At 41.8% G+C, this 26,988-nt stretch overlaps 1 protein-coding gene across 1 annotated transcript in view; it reads right to left on the bottom strand.

The window, feature by feature from the left end:
* Egfr (epidermal growth factor receptor) overlaps positions 1–26,721 on the bottom strand; it is a 149,688-nt gene extending 122,967 nt beyond the window's left edge. Inside the window, exon 1 of the mRNA XM_008851640.3 lies at positions 26,394–26,721. Within this exon, the coding sequence (XP_008849862.1) occupies positions 26,394–26,481 (88 nt within the window). The 5' untranslated portion in view covers positions 26,482–26,721. The remainder of the gene's footprint in view (positions 1–26,393) is intronic.
* Between the last annotated feature and the right edge of the window lie 267 nt (positions 26,722–26,988).

Genomic DNA, 26,988 nt, shown 5'->3' with positions numbered 1-26,988 from the left:
CAAGGGGCTAGAGGAGAGCATAGAGTGTATATTTGGTAGTCATCTGTTGGCAAAAGAAAATTTGACAAAATCCCCCTAAATAACTATTTGACTGTCATAAACATTTACTAGTAAATCAATACACATTCCAGTTATAAAATATTCACAAAAGAAGTTGAAAATGTTGAGATAAAAATTCAGTAGAGATTAGAGTATTTTTTGCTCCCGAATGAAATATTTTCCTAGCCTGTGACTATGTTGGGAATATTTATTTGATTTTTTTCTAACCATGGCATAAAATATACTAGACAACAAAGCACACAGATTTCTTTGGCCCTTATTTTAATCTCTTAAAAGAATAAAGGCAAATCAATTACATCATCAGATTTTCCAATTAAAAATATTTTAATCACTTTTTTGCATTTTAGGGTGCATGTGTGCATGCATGTGTGTGTGTGTGCGTGTACACAAGTGTGTTACAGTAGACCTGTATGGAGATCAGAGGGCAACTTTCAGGAGTCTGTTCTTGCCTTCCACCTTACTGAGACATGGTCTCTTTGTTTCTGCTGCACTGCGTGCTCCAGGCTAGCTGGCCCGTGAGGTGCAGGGCTATTTCAGTGTAAGAGTGTTGGGGTTACAGATGTATCACCACTGAGCCTTGACCGTCTACTTTGAAATCAAAAGCATTTTGATTGCATTAGCTGTGGTTGTTGAATAGGGAGGAAAGATGAGCTGATGATAGAGTCAGCTACCATTAGGAGGACTATGTTCTAGTGTTGTATAGGACAGTAGAGTAACTATAGTTAACTACAATGTATTGCATACTTCAACATAACAAGAAGAGAGGGTTTTTGAATAGTGTCATCAAAAAGAAATTATATTAGTGATAAATATGTTAATTACAATGATTTCATCCTTATACAGTATATACATATTAATACATCAAAAGGAACTCCATAAATATGTGTAACTATTGTGTGTCAACTAATACATAAAGAAATTATTTTAAAAGAAATTTGCATAGTTAGATGTGTTAGGTGACAGTCCCAGGACTGGACTTGTATAAGTGAAAGCATCAGCAAAACAAAGCAGAAGTAGAGGGCAAACCCATAGAGGCCTCGCCTGCCTCCAGGAGATCAGAGCTGATTTTCAGCCCATTTTCTTGTAGAAGCTGCTTCTTCTTCCTCTCTCTCTCTCTCTCTCTCTCTCTCTCTCTCTCTCTCTCTCAAGTTCTATGGTGTACATATGTACGGTGCATGCCAATAAGTGTTGGGCAGGTACATGCAGAAGTAGAGTAAGACTTGGGATATCTTTACTGCTCTCTGCCTTTTTGCCTTGAGACCTCACACAGAATGGGAAGCTTGCCATTGTAGCTAGGCTGGCTGGTCAGGGAGCACTCAGGATTTCTAACTCCCAATAATGGGATCACAGACATATGCAGCCCTGCCTGGGTTTTTCATGTGGATATTGGGAACTCAAATTCAAATCCTCATGCTTGCAGAGTAAGTAATCCTACCCAATGAGCCTTCACCCTAGCCCCCTCCGCTTTTTTTTTTTTAACCTGTGTTCTTATCATCTCAGGACTCTGTTGAAATGATTTTATCCTATTTGTAACTTTTAGATCTTGTGTAATTTCATGTTAGTTATCCAAACAAGGCATTTCATTTTTCTAACATCACTGGGCACTCCAAGCATAAGTAAAGTATTCTTAATTAGAGGTAGACATTCTTGAAACATAGCAATTACGTTCTTTCTTCTTTTGTGTTTTTGTTTTGTGATGCTGGAACTCCAACCTAGGACCCAGCATATGCTAGGCAAACACTCTAATGCTACACCATAACCTCAGTCTTTGTTTTTTTGAGATAGTCTCACTGGGCAACTCAAGCTGGCTTCAAACTCGTGATATTTCTCCCACTAAATCCCAAACCCTGCTTGTTTTTTAAAGTAGCATATTTATCAACTGTCTCTTCCAACAAAAGGAATTTGCCTGTCTCTACCTCCTCAACTCTGGGATTACAAGCAAACTGCCACTAAGTGACTTTTTATGTGGGTTCTAGAGCTTGAACTCAGGTCCTTACTCTTGTGTGGCAAGCATGCTATCAACTAAGTATCTTCCCAGCCCTTTATTTTCAAAGTAGCAGTTATATTGTGGTCTCCAATGCCATAACGTATTGATTTTTTCATTTTTCAAAATGGAGATGATGTTGATTTTACAGAGTTTAAAATATGAACAATGCTGGAAGGGATCTAAGGAAAATAGCCACAGAAGGTTGTGATAGTGCAAGCTGATAGGATGCCGCAGAGGCAGAGGTGGAGGCAATAGGGTTATAAAGTTGAAGCCAGTCTAGGCTACATCTTTTAGAGTCTGTAATACTAGTGCTGGGTGGCAGGTTGGGGGACAAGGAGAAGCAAATCCCTGGAGCTAACTGGCCAGCCACTCCAGCCAATCAGTGAGCTGTGGGCTCAGTGTGCACCCACAAGCACACACGTGAACATGTTCTCACACATATACTATACACAATTAAACTGTAAAAAGCTGGCCACAGGACTACAGAGTGCCATGCCAGCTGCATTACTCATCTGCGTGCTTTCTAGATGGCTAGGGTATCTGAATCAGGGTCACAGCTCATGGAAACAAGCAAATTGCAGGTCCAGATGCTTTTCTTCAGCAGTTGCAGCAGACCCTTCATGGGCCTCTGTTAAATGAGAATGCTGGATGAGGATTCCATTTCATTATAAGCTAACTCTTGTACTCTGCAAATATCTACTGTGCACCTACTGCACACCAGATACTGTTATCAGCACAAAGGAAACTGAAGTTGGGAAACTATTGTGCTTTATGACACACATGAGCTATGGGGTAGAGGAGCAAGTGTTACTGAGCTCATCCTCACCATCAGATTTTCAAGGTGACCTCTAATTCCACTATGTCCTTTGGTCACCTATTCAGCTCAAACACCAAGAGAACACCCGACAGGTATCCAGCTTTGTTCCGAGGCTCTGGCAACCCCTCAATGCATAACCAAAGTCAGGATGACTGCCCAGCATGCTGCTGGGTCAGCCTGCCCCCACCCATGCCTGGAGTGACCTCTGCCTGGCAGAGAACTTTCTTTTCTTTTTGTAGGCCATCAGCATAAACAACATTGTTTTAAAGCACTACAAAGCAGACACAAGAACACAATTACTGTCCACTTGTCTACTTCTAGCTATTAAATACATTTTCACTCTTGGGCGGGCTGCTACCAGAAGAAAACGTGTTTAGAATGGAGCAGCTGCCCTCTCTCCATGACAAAGCTGGACTCAAACAATCTTGTTTTTCTTCTGGCTCTGAGAGAGTGGTACTCTAAAAGATTGCGTTACCTCATGTTGCTTTTGAGTTGAGTTGCCAGGACGGGGGAAAAAAAAGTAAAAGAAAAGTACATGTTTTATGCTCAATTTGTGTTGTTTTTCACAGCAGTGACAGGGCTGATCTCTAACTTCAGGGCCCTACTGCCTCCCTTTAAGCAAGTTTCTGGGCGTGTGTAATTAAGGTGTCCTCACATGCCTCTGCTTTCACTTGGTAAGCTTTCAGGTGGAACAAGCTGCTGCAGGTGGAGGTGGAATGTTGGCCTGAATGCAGCTGGGTAGGAATGCCAAGCTTTGCACTGGCTGTAGGACTTCTGGGCACATGCAGAACGTAGCAAGGCAATATTTAATTGCAAAGCGGCAGGAACAAAGCACAGAGCCCTACTCTATCATAACATTCAAGAAAATGGGCTAGAGTGAGCTGAGGATGGTTGGCTTTGCATAAGAGAGCTAAATCTCCACAAGACTAACCTTTCAGGCTAGGGCCATTCCTGTCGGGGGTGGCTGTCCTAAGCATTAAAGAATGCTTACCAGCATCCTTGGCTTTTGTCTGCTAGATGCCAGTAACATGGCCCATTTTGACCACAAAAGCTTTCTTCAGATAATGCCAAATGTCTTCAGGGGTGAAGGTGCGGAAAGGAAGGTACCTAATTGATAACCACTGGTCTAGACCTCCAAATTCCTTAGATGTATTAACCTGATTTACAACTCAACTCCTAGGTTATATTTTCAGGCCTAAGTCTGAGGTAGCGCCTTGCATATAGTTAGCCATTAAGCGGCAGTATGGAAGATAGGGGCCATTCCATTTGAAAGTGGTAAAATGTATGCTATTAGGAATCCACAAATCAGATGGAAAGGAATTGGCATCTGCCGTTGTCATTGATGAGTAACCACCACATGGGTGATTCTTATAGGCTCATGAGTGAAGTGACCTTGCCCGTTGGTCGTGGTGTATCTTGAGATACAGTTCATACTTACTTCCAATGCAAATCAAAGCCAAACAGATGGCATATTTAAGGTCTCTCATGATTATAATGTACTTACAATCACTTTATTATATTTCACACAAATAGTACTAATTACTAGAGCAATCTTGAAGATCATATATATTCTAACCTGCTTGCCAGTTAATTTGAACTAAAAATTATAAAACAAAATTGTGTCCCTGGATGATGGAGCACTCCAGAAAGCTCTCAGGCTTCTTTATCTGAAGAGGTCCAGTCATGACTATATGAAGTTGCAATTCAGTTTTTCATGACAGTAATTCAATTATAATTCAACCATTACATCCTTAAAATTGTTTTTAAGTCTGTGGACTTTAAAGATGAATTCTCTGAAAAGAATACTAGAAAAAAATGTGTCATGCTCCCAAGTCCCAGAAAAAGCCTTGGGCAGGATTGTTTTCTAGGTTGTACAACATAAGTAAAATGATGATCAATGAGAAAATTTATAAAATGGCATTATTGCAATCTAAGCATGTTTTGGTATAAACGATAATTAAAAAAATTTTTGTTATATTGAATAAAGATGTGTTAGAATTTAAGATGTTTATGGGGCTGGAGAGATGCTCTTGCAGAGGACCTAGGCTCGATTTCCAGTACCCACATGGTGGCTAACAACTGTCCATAATTCCAGTTCCAGGTGAATCTGACACCCCTTTCTGACCTCCCAGGGCATTGCACAACATGGGTGTACTTACATGCATGTAGGCAATACACTCATACACATAAAATAAAAATAATAAATAAAATAGTTTTTAAAATAAATCAAGATGTTTATTTGGAACACAATTACTTAAATATGTTCAATGTATACATTAAGTATATTTATCTGGTATCTACTCTGTACACGGCACAGGGCTTGGAGTTTCAGGACGAGCATCCTGAGCCTCAACTACCTGATGTCAATGGCATACACCATGAATTATTGTCAAACACTAATAAATAATGGAGAGACAGACTCATCTGACCGAGTCCTCTACTGTTGTGAACAGTCCTGTGTGATCTTTTTAATGAAGAGAAAGACAGCCAAGTTGTCAGATGCCCATCACTGTTGCATAGAGACTGCAAAGTAAAACTCCGCATGTCATTTCTCATAGGGCTACCTTTATTTCTAGATGAATAACAACAATTTTGTGAGGTAGATGCTGTAGACATGACCTGGTAATTTTTGAAGTTTAGAGTGAACTCCTAAATGTTCCAGTGACCTCTCCTCTACTTAGCAGAACCAAGGATATCCAAAGGCTAAAATTGTCTCAAGTTCCCACAAACAGATCCGATAAACATCCACTGCCTATTTAAGATAACCTGAGACTTTCTGAGAAAAACCATGTTGTCATACAAACACCGTAGTTCACAACAGTTTAAGTAGACACTGAAAAACAAATACAAAGTTTCTTTCCAGTTATTTAGTAAGCCACTGATAGAGAGTAAGAAAGGAGGTTAGAAAAATATATTGAAAGACTAGAGAGGTGGTTTTACAGTTATGAGCAGGTGCTGCTCTCGCAGAGGAACCAAGCTTGGTTCCCAGCATCCACTTTGGGTTGCTCACAACTGCCTGTAACTCCAGTTCCAGAGAATCCAACACCCTCTTCTGTACCATACACACCCACACACACACACAAATAAATTTAAAAACAAAAAAAAAAACAAAAAAAGTTAAGAATTACACTGTAATATCTGAAACTAGCCCTAAAATAAACAGCAAAGAATAAAATAAAGTACAAAGATCTAATCCACATGTTTCATATTTGCCAATTTTTTTTCTTTCACGAGAAAAAAACTTATCTTTCAGAAATTCTTTAGTTATGTCAGAGGACATAATTACACATATCTTCCATCTCCACGTTTTTCTTATTATATCTGAATTCTAGTTGTGGGTCTTGGGATTAGTACTGCTTTGAAGAAATGTAGCACACATGTTCCTAGTTCTCTGGAGGTTTATAAGTAGTCTAGCCTACAGAGGCATAATCTACTTTTCACATTCCGTGGAAGTAGGGGTGGGAAATTGTTCTCTGTCCTCTCTGTGGCATGATTCCCTGAAGTAAACGTAGACGACCCTGCAACAAAACATTCTAATAGGAAGCATTCACTGCTTGAAGAGGATGTAAAGCATTGAACATGTAGGGGACTCAGAATTTCTATATCACCTCCAGGAAACAGAAGGGTTGTGGGCCAGAGCACAAGCAGCTGTTTTGACAAAGGGAAAGGCACTGGCTTACTCCAAAAAGAAGATACTCTAAGAAGACCCCATTTCTCTCCCCAGTGTTCCTTCTTTTTCAGTAGCTTAGAAACATAGTTTCTCATTTGCTTCTCTGTTTAGGATTAGAGTTCCTGCATGTGTCAGTCAGCTTTTATCACTATAGCAAGTAGTTGAAATAACTATCTTAAGAGAAAAGACTTATTTTGGGTCATGGTTTTACAGGCTCCAGTTCATGATCAGAGAGACTCACTGCTTTAGGCCCCCAATGGGTATGCTAGATAGCAATGGTGGGGAGCACATTTGGAAGGAAAGCCTCTCATTTCAGTGGCCAGAGGTTAAAAAAAAAGTGAGGAGGTTGATGAGTCTCTTATTCTAAAGTGTACAGTCAATAACTTCAAGACTTCCCACAAAGGCCCACCTGATAATGGACCATTGGTTCCAGCTTGTCCTTCTTGCCTTCCCTTCCACAATCTCCTGCTTCCAAGAATCAAGGTATTCCTCTCCCCCATCGCCAATTCTGTTCAGAACTCCCGGAGAAGCCTTTCTAAGTGTTACACAGAGAAACATTTGGCTGTGCAGAGCAACTGAGTGTGTGTGGGGAATCCTGGGGTGCAAAGACGCCTGACAGTACACAGAAGAAATGGCTAGTGTCACATTTTCTCCACGCTACCATTCCTGATGTGCCTCCATGTCTGATCTGCCCATCAATGTGTGAAAGATCCATCTTAATGTCAGCATTCACAATGGCAGTGGACTTCCTGAAGGAGATATGAACAAGGTCTTCTTCCTTTTTTTATGTTGGTGCTGGGGGTTGAAGGCATGGTCCCATACATGCTATGCGGGCATTCTATGACTGAGCACATATTTTGATCAGAGAAAAAAATTCAGGATCTTTCTGGTGGGAAATAAATGTAAGACAACTAAATGCTTTGAAATGAGGACCAGGTTTCCAGGTACAGGCTAAGCATCTACACCAACTTGAAAAACTTAGATCCCAAAATGTTTTGAGTTACCACATGATACTCCAAAAGTTTTGGATTTCAGAGAATTTTAGATTGCAGATTTTTTGATTGTTTGTTCAGCTGGTAAAATTGAAGCAAATATGTAACCTCTGAAATACAACAAAACCTGAAACACTCTGGTCCTACAACTTCATATAAGAGATACTCAAACTGTAATTGAAATTATAAGCAATTGAAATTATTGCAACTATTAAGTATATGGTAAACAATTTTGATGGCAACATAGAATTCTCAAGAGGACACAGATTTCAAACACTGATTTGGTCCTATCTAAACACAGAAGGCTAAGCTTGTCAACTGTGTTGCCCTTATCAAGAAATCACAAAGGGAAATGAGGCTGTGCCCTCATGATTATTCAAATACAACAAAGTATGTCACAGGGCCTGAGAAAAGTGTGAAGTGCTGTGCAGAGCTCAGCTCTGGGTACCTCTGTACATACATTTTAGCAAACCCACTCAGGCCTCTTGCAGCTACCCTTCTCCTCACACTGAGGTACTCACAAACCACATTGGACTCAGTTCTCACCTTTGGAAATGTTGGTGCGGTGGGAGGGACACAGTGAACAGTCTGGATTTTAGGGTCCTTGAGGACAGATTGTATTTCCTATGTAACCCAGAATGCATAGTGCAACAACATGCGGGAAGAATTTAATGCATGCCAGTTGAGTCAAATTGACCTGAAAAATGAAGCATGCACACAAGGTTCGACCAAATTATACCAATTTGTTGAAATAAACCACCCCCGATAGTGTAGCAACACAGTGTACGGTTGAGTGGTATAACAGGTATAAGAATCAGGGCTTGGAATGCTGGTCGGGCACAGAGGCTCAGGAAGCTGCCCAAGGACTGTGTGTGTATGCTGTGCCTCTCTGTGAGCTTTCTTGCCCCACAGGACTGATATTCTCGCCCATTTTCACGTATCTCTTTGAATGCAGTACAAGGGGAGCCTGACACTGGGTGAGAGCTGGCAAGTTAAGGAGCTGGGGTTCCCTGGAAGAGGCAAAGTCTTTCTGCAAAATTTCTGTAGTTTCTCAGTACCTCTAAGAAGATGAGGCATCCCTTAGAGGGATTTATATAGGATGTTTTTCATTGATAGCTTGTTTAAAACTCTCTCTGTAAATAATTTGAAATAAGCTAAGAGTAAATTGCAGTAGCCATAAGGGGAGGGTCACTTGAGCTCAAAAGATCTTTTAACTCTGTATCAAGGGATTAGAGCCATGGCTCGGTGGTTAAGAGCACTGGCTGCTCTTGCAGAGGATCTGGGTTCGATTCCCAGTATCCACATGGCAGCTAACAACCACCTGTAATTCCAGTTCTAGAGGAATCTAAAAATCTTCTTCTGACCCCTACAGGCATTGCATGACACAGGTGTACTTACATACATGCATGCAATACATCCAAACATATAAAATAAAAAATAAAATATTTTTTTTAAAAAAGAAAGAACAGATGCATTGCCTGGATTCTGATGTCCAATACCTCTTTTGAGATTATGAATTTTCTGACAAAATTGTGGCTTGCTCGGCAGTTTTTCTTTTTCTTTCTTTTTTGTGAGGTGAGGGAAGAACCATATTTGTCATGGCACATATGTGGAAGTCAAAGGACAATTCCGTATAGTTGGTTCTTTCCTCCCATCTTTACATGGATTCGAAGCACTGAACTCATGTCATCAGGCTTTCAAGGTAAGCATCTTTACCTATGGAGCCATCATGTCAACCCCCCTATAGTCTATGTTCTCCACTGGCTGTAAGTACAGGACACCGCCTATAGTACTGAAACTTTTATCATAGTGTAATACACATGCAGAAAAGTACACACATCAAAAGTGTGCAGCTGTAGGAATGTTTCAGTAAATCAATACATCTGTGTAAACAGTATCTATATCGAATATGACACCATCAGCTTTCCAAAGACCTTCACCTAGGGCACCTATTCCTGAAATAAGGAAACAAACCAAAGCAAGAAATACAAGAAGAGCAGAGGGGTCACCTGTGTTTTGAACAGAGCCTAAACCTAGCACATGCAAATGAACGCAAAGGCTATAAGGTGTGTCCAGGTACTCCATTACCATCTCTGTCACTGTCTGCCTTCCCTATGACCTCCTCATTCCTCTCCTCACATCTCCATGGCCTTCAAATATAGCAGACCAAGAACTTTCCCTTATACAACTTCCAAACAGTATTGTGAAAGACATCGTTTTTATACTATCACATCATTACCCCATTAAAACAGCAAGCTTCTGGCCTGGGTTAACAAGACAAAGACACCAAAATACATATACAAAATTTTGCTGCTAAGATGGTACCATTGGTGGATAATGGAAGAATACACAGAATCTCCCTGTAGAGGTTTTGCAACCTCCTAGAAATCTATAATGCTTTAAAAATAAAATCCAACTTGCCAGGCAGGCCTGGAGTCCCAGCACTCAGGAGGCTGATTCAGCGTTTCAAGGTAAGCATGTGCTGTACAATGAGTGAGACAAAACCAAACAGCAGCCAAAGGTGCTGCCATGCCAATAAACCAGTAACCATAGTAATTTAAGGTGATCTGTGTTGGTTTTCATATGCTTTCCTAAAGCCGACAACATCAATCACCTTAACCTCTCTTAAAAATTAATCTGAAAAAACATCAGAATATTAAGTTCAATCTGTGGCTTGAAAGTAACTTAATGCTTACAAGCATTACCTAAGCATATGTACCAGTTAACTCCTTATTCCCTCCGGATTCACACCTTTTCTCTACCTTTCTAATATTCCAAAATAAAATGCTTAACACAAAGTTAACATTAGAAGAAAATAAATGGTTTTGCCACCCAAAACTTAACATGCTAAGCTCAAATATTTCCCTTTATGAGAATATAGGTTTCCAAACAGAACGGCTGCTGGGAGGTATGTGACCTCCACAGCTGTGCTGTTATAACTTTCTAAATCCTACAGACAGCAGAGACCAACCAGTACAAAGGTTAGACCACCCTTCCTCCCGTCTGTAAACAGCATATCTAATAAATCCTCTCACAGTTTAAAGGAACTATGCCGCTAGCAAAATCTTTGAGAGATAAAGTATCAGCTTTGAACCATAAGCTTTGCAGTTTGGGGTGTTTTTTGCACTAATGCACTTTATTTTTACTTACAGATTTAAAGAAACTTTAAAAATAACTTTATATGGTGCTGGTAGGAAATTCAAGTCTCTAGCACACCTTAATCTATCACCAGTTTGTTATCTTGCAAATTAGAAATGAGAATAGATCAACAGATAATCAGTGCATTTTTATGGTTCCAGGTGACATCAGCTGAACTTATTATGAACGAGGTAGGGAGAATGGAAATCTAAGTAAGTTTTGAGAATGTACCGGGATGAAAGTAACTCTCCCAGAGTACAAGTCGGAAGTGACTCAAAACTTGCTCAATTTGGGATGTTGAGTATGCAGCCAAAGGTGTACCCGTTAAAGTTGTGTTCCCCAGGGTGGCACCACTGGAAGACGATGGATCTTTTAAGGGGTGAAACCTAGTGGAAGGTATCAGGCGACAGGAGATGTCCCTTCAAAGGAGTCTGTGAGGTCCCAGATTCCTCCTCTTTTTCTTTTCGCTCTGCTACATGCTCCCCAGCATGACATGCTGCCTCACCCCAGGCACAAAGTAACAGAGACAACTGACCAGGGCTAGAACCTCCAAACCTGTGAGCCCAAACAAATCTTTTCTTTTTATAAACTGATTACCTCAGCTACTGGCTATGCTGATAAAAGGCTGATAAATGTAGCCAGAAGGGCTCTAAGCACAGCCTGAGGCATCAATTAATCCCAGCTCAAACAGTACTGGAAAAGGGACTAGAAATCTATTCTTAATCTTTCTTGAGGAAGCTGAAGCATTGTTGTGTATGCCAAACACTCAGGAAGCAAGCGTTTGTCTCCCTCCATGTGAGAAGGAGCTCATCCAGGTATCCAGGGAACCACAAAGAACCAAAGACTGGGCACTTGGGCAATGGAATGGCAGCCATAGCCATGTCTGCTTTGATGGTGGGTGAGAAGGCATGAACAACAGAAGAGAAATGATGCTTCCTGTAATTCATGATAAACTCTTCAACATGAGAATAGTATAGGAATAGACCATCAGGACTACACAGAGAAATGAGGTTATTTTTTAAAGTAGTCCAGCACTATGCAAGAAACCCACAACCGAAACATTCTTGTAAGAAACACTAAGACCCACCACAGAAGGAAAGACAGGATTTGTTGGATGGGCTCTGAATCTCATAATGGGGCCGAGAACTAGGGAAGTGGGATTGAGACTTTTTCCTATCCAGTCTCAGCAATTGTCTGGGGATCTAAGCAGAGGGCAGACATCTGGCAAAAGAATTCAGCTGCTGAGAATTCAGGCTACCCAACATACTCTTGAGTCACAAAGGTGACCTTGTGGAGCCTCAGGCTCCTTACCCATAGCAGGGATCACAAAGACCACAGTGAGGGCTAAGGGCCAGGGTAATAGAACTTCCCATAGTTCTATTAGTAGGGAGTATATGATTTGTGTTCTTCCCCTGCCCAAACTGTTCATCCATCTTCTCACAGCCACGGAGACTCCCCACAAACTCATTCTATAAGGGAAATAGAGACTCACTGGAGTTTTCTACTTTGGCCAATATCATCCTGTCACAGAGGTAGAGCCAGATGGTAAATCCCAGGTAGTGTGACCCCAGAGTCACTCCCACCTCCCACTCTAAGCCAGTTTTCTGTTCATATGGAGGAAAGTAAATGTTAATATTTTTTTAAGAAAACCAAATAAAGTACATCATAGAAAGCATTTGTGGTATAAGCATTGTTTTCTGTATTCATATTTTAGCTCCATGTATACCTTTTGCTATTAAAAGAAGTAACACTCAACAGATGCTTGAGATAGTAAGTTATTGCTTTTTCTATAATAATAAAGATATTCATCACATGCTAGTGATGACTACTTCTAGAATTGCTTAATTAATGCATTCACTAGGCTATTGCAGTGATTTTTTTCAGATTGGGGAAATTATTTACAGACATGGTCGTTTTGAACAAATTTAGAATTAGTGGAAGTTTTCAAATATCTATCTAGGAACCTTTGTTTTAAGAGCAACTTGAGTCCAAGAACTCTGAACCCTGCACAAGTGGTTTCTTTTGACCTCTGACATAGTAGGTTCCCTTTACCCTGAATATTTAGTAAATTCCTGGCTGGGTAAGTGTCCATAGTATCCAGTTCCCCTCAGAGTCATGAAACTCTTGACCATTTTCTCCATTTTCAATAAAGGACAGAAACATTCTACATCTCAACCAGAAAATATAGAAACAGACACAGACTTTGTGAAAGAAGCAGTTTTGGATGAACCAGCAGGTATATGTAAGCACCAGCTGTAGAATAAGAACAGTAATTATAATGACAAAGAGCATTACACAGATAGAGATCCAGATGAAGATGCAAAGCCGGCTTTATCAGTCATGAGGACAAATGGCCACTGTTCCTGCATTGAAGTACATCTGCTTATTTGTGTAAAGCTTCCTATTTGCCCCAAAGGTTAGAAGCAACCCAGCCCACCTCAGTAGAAGTTTGTGCCAGTGACACTCAGAGAAAAGAGCAAACCCTTCCTCATGTGCAGACATACTTGCTCCTTCAGTGGCCCATAACCCTGTACCCAGCTATGCTAAGCTGCTTCCTCGGGCACAGACTTAATGACTTAGTTGTTCTCTCTGTCTGTAAGGATCACACCCCTAAGTTGGCATGTTTGATGTCTCATTTCTAAAACTCTTGGAATTAATTAACTATTATGTGCTCCATTTAAGGGTACACGCAAACTGATCTGGGCCCTCTCTGGCTTGGCAGAATATCCTATGTGTGTGACATGTGACTACTGCAAGATCAGCATGCCTGTCACTGTGTTATGTGGTTCTCAGAAGTTCTCTTTTAATTAAAAATCAACATTTAAATTTTGTTCAGAAGTCACCAAGCCTGCTAAACTTGTATAGGCTACAGAAGTGCACCAGGCACACAGGCTGCACTCACCATTGCCCTTGATTGCTAACCATTCAAGTGAGAGGATGTAGACACAGAAGAAATAAATGTTCAATCAGTTCTCAAAATAAGGTCTAAGGCTCGCTCTCTCTTTTGAAGCTGTTGACCAAAGGTCCCATAGACTCTGAAACAATACTGGCCATTCCCCTGCTCTTGGTTACCCACCAGAACTTGATGGTAAGACCCTGTTGTTAAAGACACTAAATACATGAGCTGTAGAACAAATAAGGAGAAATAAAGCTGGTACCGACTTCAAAGCTTGGTACCAGCTTGCTGTCATAGTCCTAGAATGTGCTATTCATGCCATCAGAAGAGAAAATTAATCATCAACCTTATCCAGCTGTGAATACTACGAGCTACAACAGCAACTGGCCTTGCAAGATAATGCCCACTGCTGAAATAGCAGAAATATTATGGGAGGAATCAACTGCTTTCTAACTGGATTTAAGGTCCACTTCATAACATGGAACCCACACCTGACAATGATATCAGGCCTAGAAGCCTGTGGCTAGACAGGTCATAGGACATAGGGGAGAGCCTAATACTATTTTCTGCTAAATAAACATAGTAGTAAATGGACTCCTAATGACTTACTGTTATACCCATAAGTTAATGCATCTCTCAACTCTCATCAAACAAACTTCCTTACACAGCAGATGGTGATTAACACAGGGACACACAACTGGCCAATGTACAGAAAATAAGAGGTTACAGACTGCTTATCCTTGAATAGGACACATATCAAACTTCTGCCTTGCAAGGCTCAGTGATCATTGTGGAAGAAAGAGCAGAAAGATTCTAAGACGAAGACAGAGATGGTCAATGACCACAAGGAAACAGAAAGCTGGGCAGTTACTCATATGAACTCAGAATTAGTGAGTTGTGACAGCATGCACAAGTCCCACATAATCTCCCACATAAGCTCAAGCCAAACAAAATCTCAGCATGGACATGGGGAGGTAAGAAAGAAACCCAACCCTTTCTGAGGAACTATTGACAACCGATGGCTGCTGAAAGGAAAGAGTCAGTCTTGTTCAAGAGTGAGACTCTTGGTAGGTTGACCAGGCTCCAGTGAATGCACCCACACCAAAGAGCATTTGGAGACATGAAATTAGGCAATGGGTAGAGAGAGTGTGCAGATGGCAGATGGGGGAGGATATCTAAATGTAATCAAAGTATACTGTGTGAAATTCCCAAATTTCAATGTAAAAAAAGTCTAAGGAATCCTAATCTTCCTCTGCTCCAATAGAGGATTTTAAAAAAAATACGAAACTCCCCAAATTTCAAGCAATTCTTCCTCTCCTGCGCAACACTGGATGCTTTAGTATGTTACGGTTACTTACTTACTACCCTGGTTATAATATGAATGTGTGGGTTTTTTTTTTTTTTTTGCAATTGAGCAACATTATGAATATTTAGTAGCCATTGCCCAACAAATTCTCCTGTTTTTAATGGCAAGAATTTAAGGAGACTATTTTGCCATGAGGAAAGACTGGACGTGGATAACCACCCAAGTCTCCCACTTATCTGAGACCTTTCTCCCTCAACTGCCTACCTACAAATCAGGAATATCATTAGATTTGCATTTAAGAAGAGATAGTTTCTAAAGGCTGAAAACAAAGTGAAAACCCAGTACCTCCTCTGACTACGGACACCATTCCTCTTTGCGAAGTTGTTCAACCTTGTCTTCTGCCTCTACTGCGTAAACTTTAGTTGATTAAATAAAAAATGGCATACTAGCTTATATTTAGAATAAATCTCAGGTCCTTCACAATTCATTTTTTTTAAAGAAAATGGCATAACTTTTGCCTAAGTAACATTTGCTAGATTTCAAGACCCAATTACTAAGGCTGCCATAAAATCAACACACTAATTGCCCTCTCACTGAAAGCAATTGCAGGCCGGGCACATGCCTTTAAATCCAGCACATAGGAGGCAGAGGCAGGTGGATCTCTGTGAGTTCAAGGCCAGCCTGGCAGCCTGGGCTACATAGTGAGTTGCAGGGGCTACAGGAAGACTCAGCCTCAAAGAAAAAGAAAGAAAAGAAAAGAAAGCAATTGCTTATTCAAGACATTCATTATCTCTGGGTTGAAAAATCAATATATTCTTCTAGTGATATTGTGTAACCTACAATATATAGGTAATAATCAAAGATCAATTATTCAACTGACATGTAAGACATTTCATTATTTCATGTGATATGTGAAAGTGCTTTGCAGGGGTTTCTGCTGAAGTGCTGGAAAGTTTCCACTATGGTAGAAAAAAGCAATAACAAAAAGTTCCTTCCTTCTTAGTAAAGGAAAATCACACTGCACTTAGAAATTTCTTTTGGGAAAGGAACATTAGCAGAGAAGACAGATCTACTCAGGCCACATTCCACATTCCATTCATTCAACCAGCAAAGTTCCTCCAAGTCAATAATGTGTGTGCAGCAATTTCTCCTTAAAAGTCAATGCTCACAAATCTCACCAGCCACAATGGTTTCCATAAAGAGCACTGTGTAGAGAAGGAACTGTCTTTGGGGAGGCACACAATTTGTTGTCTCTTTTCAGAATAGTTATTTCACATTGTGATGAGTTTAGATGTGTGTTTTCCTTTAAATTGTACAAATGACCTAATGAACCTTACAGGCCCAGCAGCTGAATTGCCGCATATTGCTGCAGGCATTGCTAATCAATTCATCAGCTAAATCAGGCTGCTTTTCCCCTCATTTTTCCTGCAAGTATTTTAAGGTCTGGCAAATTTATAGCAGCTTATGTCCCAACACGTTAAAAAAAAAATCATACTTCTAATTTCTAAAGTAAACCATGTACTGGCAGGATAGTTCAGTGGATAAAGACACCTGCTGCCAGGGCTGGAGAGATAGCTCAGCAGTTAAGAGCACCTGGTTATTCTTGCAGAAGACCCTGGTTTGAATACCAGCACCAACATGGCAGCTAACAACTGTCCATAACTCCAGTTCCAGGGATCTGAGGCCCTCTTCTGTCCTCTGAGAGCACTGCATGACACAGGTGTACTTCCACACATGCAGGCATAACACTCATATCCATAAAATAAATAAATAAATAAAAATAATTTTTTAAAAAGACACCTGCTGCCAAGCCTGCTGACCTGAGATCACTCCCCAGACTCACATGGTGGAAGGGCAGAACTGACTCCCACAAGTTGTCCTCTGATCTTTACTCACATGTGGAGGTAATATCTCTCTCTCTCTCTCTCTCTCTCTCTCTCTCTCAATAACCAACAAAAAAGAAAATATATTCAAAGATCACAAATGCATTGCCCTAAATCTTATGAAATGAGCAGTTAAAACACATAAGAGAATGAACTATGGGGGAAAAAAACCTACAGAAATTGTGAAGGGGCATAAAACATAAGTGCAACCGAATTCTGAATTCTGACGGGTATTTTGGGCTTTTTCATTCACATGCAGGACTAAAAGTAACAGGAGATTACAAAAGAAAACAGTGAAGACTTAAAGGAGGTATAAGGACAATTCTTAGGAGACAGTATTGCATTGCAGGAAAAGCACCCAGCACCAAGATGTTGACTGTAAAATCACACTAAGTCTGAGTTTCTCACTTTCAAGTGTGGATAATTACCCTTTTGTGGGATTGTTAGGTGGCTCAGAGAGATGATTGTTAAAACCTGTGAAGTTCTGTAGCAACGCAAGGTGTTGTTATTACTATGACATCAATATTTTAGCATCTAAATTATAGGACAACACACTTATTATCGACATATTTAAATTCATATCTTGCATACATTTAGATTTGCTTTTAATTTCACAGATGTTTTCAGATACAAGGAGTTCCAGGAACTTCCAGTTTACTTCATGGAAATTTAAACTGCGAGAGTAAATTCTGACCTGTGTTCCCTTTTCCTTACAGAAGAACTACTTTTCAAACAATGAAATATGTGGATAAAGTTTATAAAGTATATTTGTATAAAAATGTCCCAGACACAAAATGTCTTTGACATTAACATTCAAAAATTATATATATATATATAGTTTTTAGTCATTTGTCAAAGGTTTTCATTTACAGCTATTTATCAAAATCTTTCTCTGTAATTGCTAGATAACAAGAGCTTGCAAAAAAAGAAAGAAACGAAGAAACAAAGAAATAGTGGGTAAGAGTACTCCCTGTGTCAGCATGAGGATCTGAGCTCAGATCCCAGCACCCACATAAAATGTCAGGCATGATTGCACACACCTGGAACCCTAATACTGGCGGACAGAAAGAGGTGGATCCCAGAAGCTTGCTGACCAGCCAGCCTAGCCCAAATGGTGACTTCTGGTTCAGTGAGAGGCCCTGTCTTACTGCAGTATGACAAAGAACCATAGAGAAAGACACCCAAAGCCCCTCTCTGGCCACTGCATGCACATGGGCATGTGCATGTCCACCTGCGTAGTCATGTGCATGCACCATACACACAACAAGACACGCACAAAAAGAAATGACAGGGGCTAGGGAGATGACCACACAAGCACCAGACCCTGAGTTCCATCCCTAGAACCATGTAAAAATACCAGATTGTAACAGCACATGCTCATTAATCCTAGGGATGAGGAGGAGATGGGGATACTGCAGCTTGCTGACTGGCCAGCATCGCCTACCTGGCTAGCTCCGGGCCAGGCCATAATAGATCCTGTCTCAAAAGGAAACAAGGTGAATGGCTCCTGAAAAACAAGGACACCACTTGTCCTCTGGCTTCTGCATGCACGTATGCATGCACCAGGAAAATATCCTATAAAAATATTACTTTTTATTTTTTTAATGCTACACTAAAATATACTTAAGCAAAAAAAAAAATCTAGTTCAATCATTAAACTTTGGAATTAGCACTGAAACAAATTTAAAAAGTTCATCTAAATTGTTTGTACTCAGCACACTTATAAGCATGTACAATAGCTAACAGGGTCTGAGAATAAACTGGAAGATGAGCGTGTGAGTGAAAAAAACTATGACTGAATCTCCCCAAAGCTCCTAAATATTCAGTATTTTATGGTAAATAAGCAAACCAGGATCTTTGACATCTCAAAAATTCTTTTTGAAAAACTTTCTGAAATCTTTCAAAGTGACATGAACTCCTCAGCATGCACCTGTCCTTAGGGACCTTATAGTAATTCAATATATGATTTGGTTTTGTTCAAGAAACCAAAATAATGAACAATTTATGAGTACAGGCAAAGAAGCCAAAATATGTAGCGTTTTCACAAACAAATATCATTTTGTGGTATCAAAGAGCTCATATGTGATATACTGGTTTTATTCAGAACTGGAGATAGAACTTTGGAAAATGGTCTTAATGGTAATGCATTACAGCTGCTAAAGCAGTCATGACGTCACCCCTGCACTGTGTGCACACTGCACGCCACAGCAGTAAAATTATCTGGTATTGCGTTTCTACCTTCAAAATAAAATTCTTTATTAATTCTCTTAAAACACCTGCAAAACGCACAGTGGTCCTTAGCTAAATTCCCTCTTATGTAAGAGGGATAGATGCCTGAGCTTACACTGGCAGCCGTATTTTATCCTTTACTTGCTTCAGGTAAATGTATATAATTTTCAGCAGCAGCAAATGTCTCTCCCAATTCACAAGGAGCAATAGCACAATTTGGAAGACGTTTTTGGGCTCAGAGTGATTAATATGGATTTATTGTTCCTACAATTAAACAGAATTTGGAGTCTCTAACTTTGGAGTCTCTACTTTCTGTAGCAGGCATTTCATAAAGCAAGCAATCAGTTTTTCATTTTTTTCTTTTTCTTTTGGGTTTTTTTGGGGGGTGGGGGTCTTTTTGTGACAGGATCTCCCTGTAGCCCCAGCTGGCCTGGAACTTAATTCTTTTGCCCTTTCTTGTTATTTTTTAAACACTACCATTCATTTAAAAATGTACAATGTGTTATTTCTCAGTCACTTCACTTTTGATTTACATCATGCATTTCTTCAAAGTCGTCTAGGAAAATGAAGCAGAAAAGTGTAAACCCTTAGCATTGCTATAACCGAACTTCACAGTTACAGAAATGGCATGGAAAGGCGGGCTGCTTGATGGCACCGAGACCTATAAGCCCTTCCTCATTCTTTCCCTTTTGCTTGAGGCTAGCAGAAATCTCGTTGAGACTCAGTCAAATGCTCTCTTTTTGAGAAACTGCTCTACTGAATAGGTAAGATTTAGGTAGTCTCTTTTGTAAGCTCATGAAAGTCCCAAATTGCATGTGTTGTAAAACACTGCCCTGCTGGGAGCTGTGTACATGTATCTCTCCCAGCTCAGCCATTCCAAGATGTAAGTCATTCTACTGGGATTTCCCAAACAGCAGATGTGCTGGTATGACAGTTATTCTCATACTCTGCCCTCCTAAAGGGCTTTCCGATTTGGTCCTTAATGTACAAAACTGGGTAATCCGATGTTGATTTAAATTTTAAAAAAAAATGGGTATCTGGGGCTGGAAAGGTGGCTCAGCAGTTAGGAGCACTGTCTGCTCTTGCAGAAGACTCAGGTTCAGTCTGCAGCACCCACATGGCAGCTAACAACCATCCATAACTCCGGTTCCAGGGGATCCAGCACCCTCTTCTGACCTCCACAGGCATTGATTGCATGACATGAGTGCACTTACATGCATACAGTCAACACACTCATACACATAAAATAAAATAATAAAATATTTTTTAAAAAAGAAATGGCTATCTACATTGGAGGATTTGCAGCAATTTATAAATTAATGATTTCTAATATGATTACCAGTTATTAATCAAAGCAACTATTAAGATCAATAACTTAAAAACAAGCCTATGTTAATGCAGAAAGTAGATAATTCACAATATTGGCAGTTTCAATATTGCTTTGACGATGAGCATCTGGCAGGTAGAGATATGAGGTTGTCATGGGGCTGGCAGTGCTAAGTCCAAAGACATCAAGTCAAATGGAAATACCTAATTAAATGATGCTACTGGGCCATGCTACTCACGGGGCTCCCGCTTCCATATTCTTCTGACTCACAAACCATCTCGGCACCTCACACTCAATACATCAAAACGTGAAATTCATGTTCATATTCTCTCTATGTTGCCAACTTCCCAGACTCTACAAATGGATTATCTACCCAGGCTTCCAGAAGTCAGTGTCTTGTCCTAGGATTCTCTGTTTCGTACACTTTCTACATATAATCATCAGTCAGGTTTACCTATAAATCAACCTAAGTCACTTGTCCTACATCCTCCTCCCACTTGTAATAACCACTCAGCTCCCTATTTCTGCTGACAACCTACAATCCAGTCTTCACACTCCTTAGAGCCACCTTTCTAAAACACCAATCATTCACTGTCAGTTCCTAAAGATTCTGCAGTGAATCCGCTTTCAAAGCCATGATGGGATTAAAAGAGGTCTTGGAGCCATTATATAAAAAACAACACTGTTGGAGTTGACTTCCTAGTGCTCCTAGAACTTTGCTCCCTGTGGCACTTTTATAATATTCCCACAGCCTGTTCTCCCCAGAAACTGCCACATAACCAAGTACCTTCTTGAACCCCAAACACATAATGTCACCCATGTGGGCCTCTTCTTGGTCTCCTTTCCAAGTGGAATTAAAAGCAAATCAGTTTTGAAAAACATTCTTTAAATCCAGGACTGATGGCACACATCTTTAATCCCAGTGATCAGGAGGCAAAGGCAGGAAGATCTCTGTGAGTTCAAGGCTTATCTGGTCTACACAGAGATTTCTGGGACAGCCGGGCTTATACAGTGAGGCCTCTCTCAAAAGAAAGCAAAACAAAACAAAGCATCTGTCCTGTACAGAACCTGTGATTATATATCTATGACTGTGTTGCACACTTAGGATTGCTCACTCTCTCTTCTAATTGATTTCCAGACATGTAAGGGAAAGTACCAAGTCCAACTCATTCTTGCATCTCAATGTATGAGTGGCACAGCATAAATCACTCATCATGACTCAAATATAATGAAAAAGGCAAACAAAATTCTAAAAATAATAATAGGTACCAATATGTATCCTTATGCTCCAAAGAAAAACAATAGTGGCTAACTTATATAGTTATATAAATCAGTCCATGTGTGCTGACCATCCAGTAATAGTGAAATTATAGGAATATTAAGGACTATATACAAAGTATTCTAAATCTTAGTACCCTAAACTGTATTTTGGCCTCCTGTTAATGGAAAGTTGAATATAGTTAGAAAGGACACTTGGAATCTCTAGGTCTGTCCTGGAAGAATCAAACGCGTAGTATGATTTTAAAAAAGAACACTGCAGCTCATGATGGTTTTTACACACTATTTTCCAAAGCTTCTGGAATTACAAAAAGTAAAATTTACTCTCAGTATACGCATTGCACAGATGGCCAGTCAAGAGGGCCAGATGTTAGATACTGACTGCGCTTTCAGAGATTAAAAGGTCAAATCCCACACTTGCTATCTAACTGGGTTTGGTAATCTTGCCTTCACTACTCAGGAGCTCCAATTACCCCATCCAGAAGACTTAGGGAAATTTCTATCTGGAGGGAGGACATATACCTAAATGTACAGGAGGGAAGCTTTACCAAATGACTCTGAAAACTTGAAAATTACAGTCAAACCAATTATTTGAATTAAACATCAAAGCCTGGATCTTTGCCCAGAGTGGACAATCTTGAGATGTAGTGTGAGTCAAAGACTGGAATTTTCTTATAAAAGATAACATTTTAGGAAGAAAATAAAAAACCAGCCCTGAGAAAACACTGTGATGTCATAGGGGAATTGCCACAATTTACACACCATTCTCTAGATCTTGACAGCTCAAAGGGAAAAAAAGCAGGGACAATTAACTGAGATTAAAAATGTTTCTTGCCATAATTTCTAATGTCCGTAAATGACAAGAGGAAAATAAAATTGAGTTAGTTCATTCTGAGGAACAAAAATCTAGTTTTTAGAACTAAGTTAACAGGGAAACGAGTGAGCCATATTTGAAAAGTTTGAATTTTTTTCATACCTCTGTCAATAAATCCCAACTTTAAAAAAGGCCATCACAACCCCAGTAAATTAAAGATCGCACCCTCCCCACACACACACTTTGACCACAAGTCACTTGACAAGTGCCACATTTGGAAGGTGGGTCCTTCGAGAGGCTGAAGGCACAAACACTTATTCCATCCCCACTTCAAGATCTGAGGTACCAGTCTTGGGCCACAGTCCCTTACAAGCTAGTAGTCATCAACTGCCTTTAATATTTGAGTTGGCTAGCCACATTTCAAAAAAGCCTCAGACACTAGCTGGAGCCCTAGAGTTTGATTAAAGAAAAAGCAGAATATTTTCTTTTTAAATGGACAGACTCCATCGTTAATAACATAACTTCAGAAACATTTCAAACTACCTTCACAATGTCACAGGCACCAACAACTCAGCACCATGGATTTTGGCAATTGGCTTCTTCAAACTTCACAGTGTGTTTTCTTTTGGAAAAGTTTATGAAATTAAGTTCACAAGGCCAGCACTGGCTGTTCAGTCTAGTGGCGCTACTATCCTGTTTCTGATACTTTGTTCTCCACTGTGGATATGCACATAACTACAGATACTTGGAATGCACATCTCCTTTCCACATTTGAAAATGTGTGTGATTACCAATATTAAATTAGTGGTTTCAAGAACCACACATCTTTGGGAGCAACAATACAAACCATTAAGATTCCTTCCCTTTTAAACTCATATGCTAGCACATTTTATGCATTCAGTAAGCATTCACCGAATTTACTCAGGTCTCAGAAGCCTGGAGCTTCAACATGACTTTTCTACCTTGACCAAGAGCTTCAGTGAGAACACAGGCTTCCTTGGTACCAATCCAGGCCTGGACTTCCCAAAACCTGGCCCCTGAGACAGAGTAAGAAGGGTGGTGATTCTTCACCTGAGATCCCATTAGAATTCCCACTTCTTTTTCTCCTCAATCCAACCCAGCCTTCTGAATCTCAGTGTTCACAGAGAGCAGCTTCCCAGGCAGGCTGATGTCTACACAGCTCTTTGACTGAGGGTCCCTTCCGCCATTTGCTGTGCACACAGGATCTCTTCCAGAGCGGTCCCTTACCCCACCAAGGTACAGGGGAAGCAAGCGACTTGTTCAGAAAACCAAGCAAATTCCCTGTCCACCGTTTGATTTGGTTTCAGCTACCCCCATGAAAGGCAACCCAAGAGGAAATGAGGATGCCTGAGCAGGAAAGTAGATCACTGAGCAAGCAGGCATTTGTCCCAGGCCTCAGACAGGCTTCCCAGTAAGCTTGTTCCCTGGTCCCTTTTCTCCTAGAATCTAACCCGAGTCACTTATACATGCGACGTAGCCTATATCTCTCCTGCAACAAGGCAGTGGAGTTTGGAGATGAACCTTGCTATTGCTTCTTACTAGCTATGAGGGAAAACCACCATTTTTCTCTGTACATATGTTCCCCTATACATACAGATGATGAGACCAGCCACCTCATACATGTTATATGGGGATTGACAATACTTAAAGCAGTGTCTGAAAGTCCTCTGCTGTTGAGTATGACAGGTACAGGTGGTTCCATAGGTTTGGGAAGCAGAGATAAAATCCACTTCACTTAAAGGAGTCAACCTGGAACAAAACTGACAATTAAACTTAACAAATCTTTTACTTACCAGCACTGCAGAAAAACTGGGGTTTTCAATAATCTGGACTTCAGAATTTAACCTTTTTATGTCACATTAGGAGACCAGCATTTGTTTTCTACTTTAACTCTGTAGTCAGAAGTGTATAGAAGTGGTTTTAAGTGAGTAACACCCAAGCAGGCAAATTAAGTGGCATTCTATTTCTCACAAATCTCCAACCACTAATAGCAGTGTTCAAAACAGTAACATCAAAGAGGCAGACACAGAGCTGAAGGGAGAAAAGTAATACTGTACAGAGGCTTTAAGAGAGTAATTTAAATTTAGGAGAGGGGGTCCTTTGGCCAGAGACAGATGCCACCTAAGAGGGCCCTGGTGTTAGCTGACCCAGGAGCTGAGCTGCAGGCCTATGGCTTCTGGGCATCAGAGGCAGGGGCCAGGGTGTCTTCAACTAAGGGAGGTAGGGAGAGCTTCACTAGGCCCTTCACTGAAATAGTACCCCTTTATTACTGACATCCCTTCTGCCTTGACCTTCTTTTATTTCAAGACTAATAAAGCTCCAGATGTTCCATTAGAACAGGGTGGATTGCCAGATAATCTTCCTGGAGATGTTACTGAGCTTTCCTTTATGAGGGTGAATCTCAAATCTGGTGGCCCAATAGCACCACTTCCAAAGCTTTTAGAACTCCCATTCTCACACCAGACCAATGAAATCCAAGTGTATGAAGTAGGAGCTAGACTGGGGGTGAAAGGGAGGTTGCTTGTTTATTTTTAATCTCAAGTGATTTCATTGTGCAGCAAAGTTTGGGAACCAGGACTCTAGGCCTCACCCCTCCTCCAACAAAAGTGTGCTTCGGCACCAACCCCCAACTCCACCTCAGATGCCAATGACATCAGCAGCAAGTGTGGACCTGACTCTTGGAACTCAAGCCACTGGATTTTGAAATTGTGCAATTAAACCTTCCGAGGCTTGTTCTTCATGTCAAGTGGGTTCATAGGCAGTCGTGAAGCCAAACTTGCTCAAGTTCGGTCTGGACAGTTGGCACATGTGATCCAAGGGCATCAATCCGTTTCTTTTTAATTAAGTTTAATATTTCAGTTGGCTCAATAACAAACTCTTCATAAAGGCAAAAAATTAAAAACCCTAGAGGGAAAATCTTGGAGAACAAGGGGAAAGTTTCCTGTGGGCCCCATTTTGAAACACCACCGGGGTGTCCCACCAGGATGAATTCCCGCGCAGAGGAAGCTTTGTGCTCTGCACATGGACCCGGCTGTCACAAGGCTGTCAGTCATACAGCTTGAATCCAAGAGATGCTAGGAGAGCACAGCGGGAAGGGAAAAACTTCAGGGATACCAGGGAAACTGCCACCCAATGAGACTAGCTCCAGGCTGGCAGGGAGCTCTGGTCCCGGAGCTAGCCTGGCAGGTCAAGGGCATATGCCCAGTGGCGGAGATCTGCGCGAAAGACAGGACCAACCTCCTCACCCCACTCCCCCCCACTTTGTTTTTTTTTTTTTTTTTCAGGCACAGAAACTAATCCCCATCTGCACCATGCCCTCCTGGGGATCCCAATGGTTAGTGACAGAGACTTCTCCCAGACTTCCAGGTCATTTTCACAGCTCCACACCCTCTACACCACGGAAAGGGCTTGCAGGAATGTGCGAGCCAGACTGGTACTCCTGCTGCCAGGCGAGTCTTAGGGAACCCGGGAGGAGGAAGGAGGTGCAGAGGGTGCGTTCAGGAAACCGCCTGGCCCAAAGCCTTGAACCGGTTAGTTAGTTCTTCCTTACTCCTAAAGTCCAGGACTCTGCCCGTGGGGCGCTCCCGGCACCGGAGTGGACACCGGGTCCCTCCAGCTCGCCCGGACAGCCTGAGATGCACGTGCGCAGACGCCACCGCCAGGAGCGGCTCCACACCATGTTTTTGCTTCCCGTCGCCGACCGAGCGCAGGAGGGCAGGAAAGTGAGCAAAGAAAGTTGGGAGCGGCCGGGAGCCCGGAGCGCCCAGCCAGCGTTCCCACTCTGGGTTCGCAGCCCCGCCGCCCGAAGCCCTGCGTCTCGCACATTCCAGGCTGGAGGTGTCCAGTTCCTCCCACCACCCCAGCCCGAAGCGCAGCTCATCCATCCAACAGGGAAGGAGCGGCACGGCGCGGGGAGCAGGCCGGGGCTGGCGGGTCTAGCGCCCCGAGGGGCGCGGGCTGCAGACACGCCCTTACCTTTCTTTTCCTCCAGCGCCCCACCTGCGGCCAGGAGCGCGGCCAGCAGCGCCAGCAGCGCGGTCCCCGCAGTCCCCGAGAGTAGCATCGCCGCCGGGGGAGCTGATCCGGCTCTCCCCAATTAATCCGAGACCGAGTCCCGCGGCCGTGAGCGGTGGCAGCGTCGGCGGCGACCAGCCCGCCACTCAGGCGGACGCCGCGGTGACCGGTCGTCGGTCTGGAAGGCGATGACCTCCTGGACAGTCTCCAGACGCCCTGGCCACTGGCGACCACTGCTCGCCGGAGGCGGAGGGAGGCTGCTGTGCGCTGCGCTGGGGCTACCCAGACGTCTAGCTCCCGAGGGTCTGGACGTGGGGAGGCTGGGCGGGAGGAGGAGGGACCAGCCTAGGAGGAGGGATCGGGAGGAGCAGTGGAGGAGGAGAATGGCAGAAGGGAGGAAGCATTCGCCGCGAGGATCGAAAGCAGGCAGCAACCGGAAGGTGGTGGGACAACATTGGCGGCCACCGGACCAAACGCTGGGGCGAGGGGGGGCTGCGCGCAGCAGGGCAGCGGGGTGAGTTTCTGAGTGGGGCGTCCTATCCACTTCGCTTCAGGA

The sequence above is a fragment of the Nannospalax galili genome, unplaced genomic scaffold (genome assembly GCF_000622305.1).
Source record: "Nannospalax galili isolate Female #2095 unplaced genomic scaffold, S.galili_v1.0 scaffold326, whole genome shotgun sequence".
Lineage (NCBI taxonomy): Eukaryota > Metazoa > Chordata > Mammalia > Rodentia > Spalacidae > Nannospalax > Nannospalax galili.
This window is presented reverse-complemented; position numbering and strand designations above follow the sequence as displayed.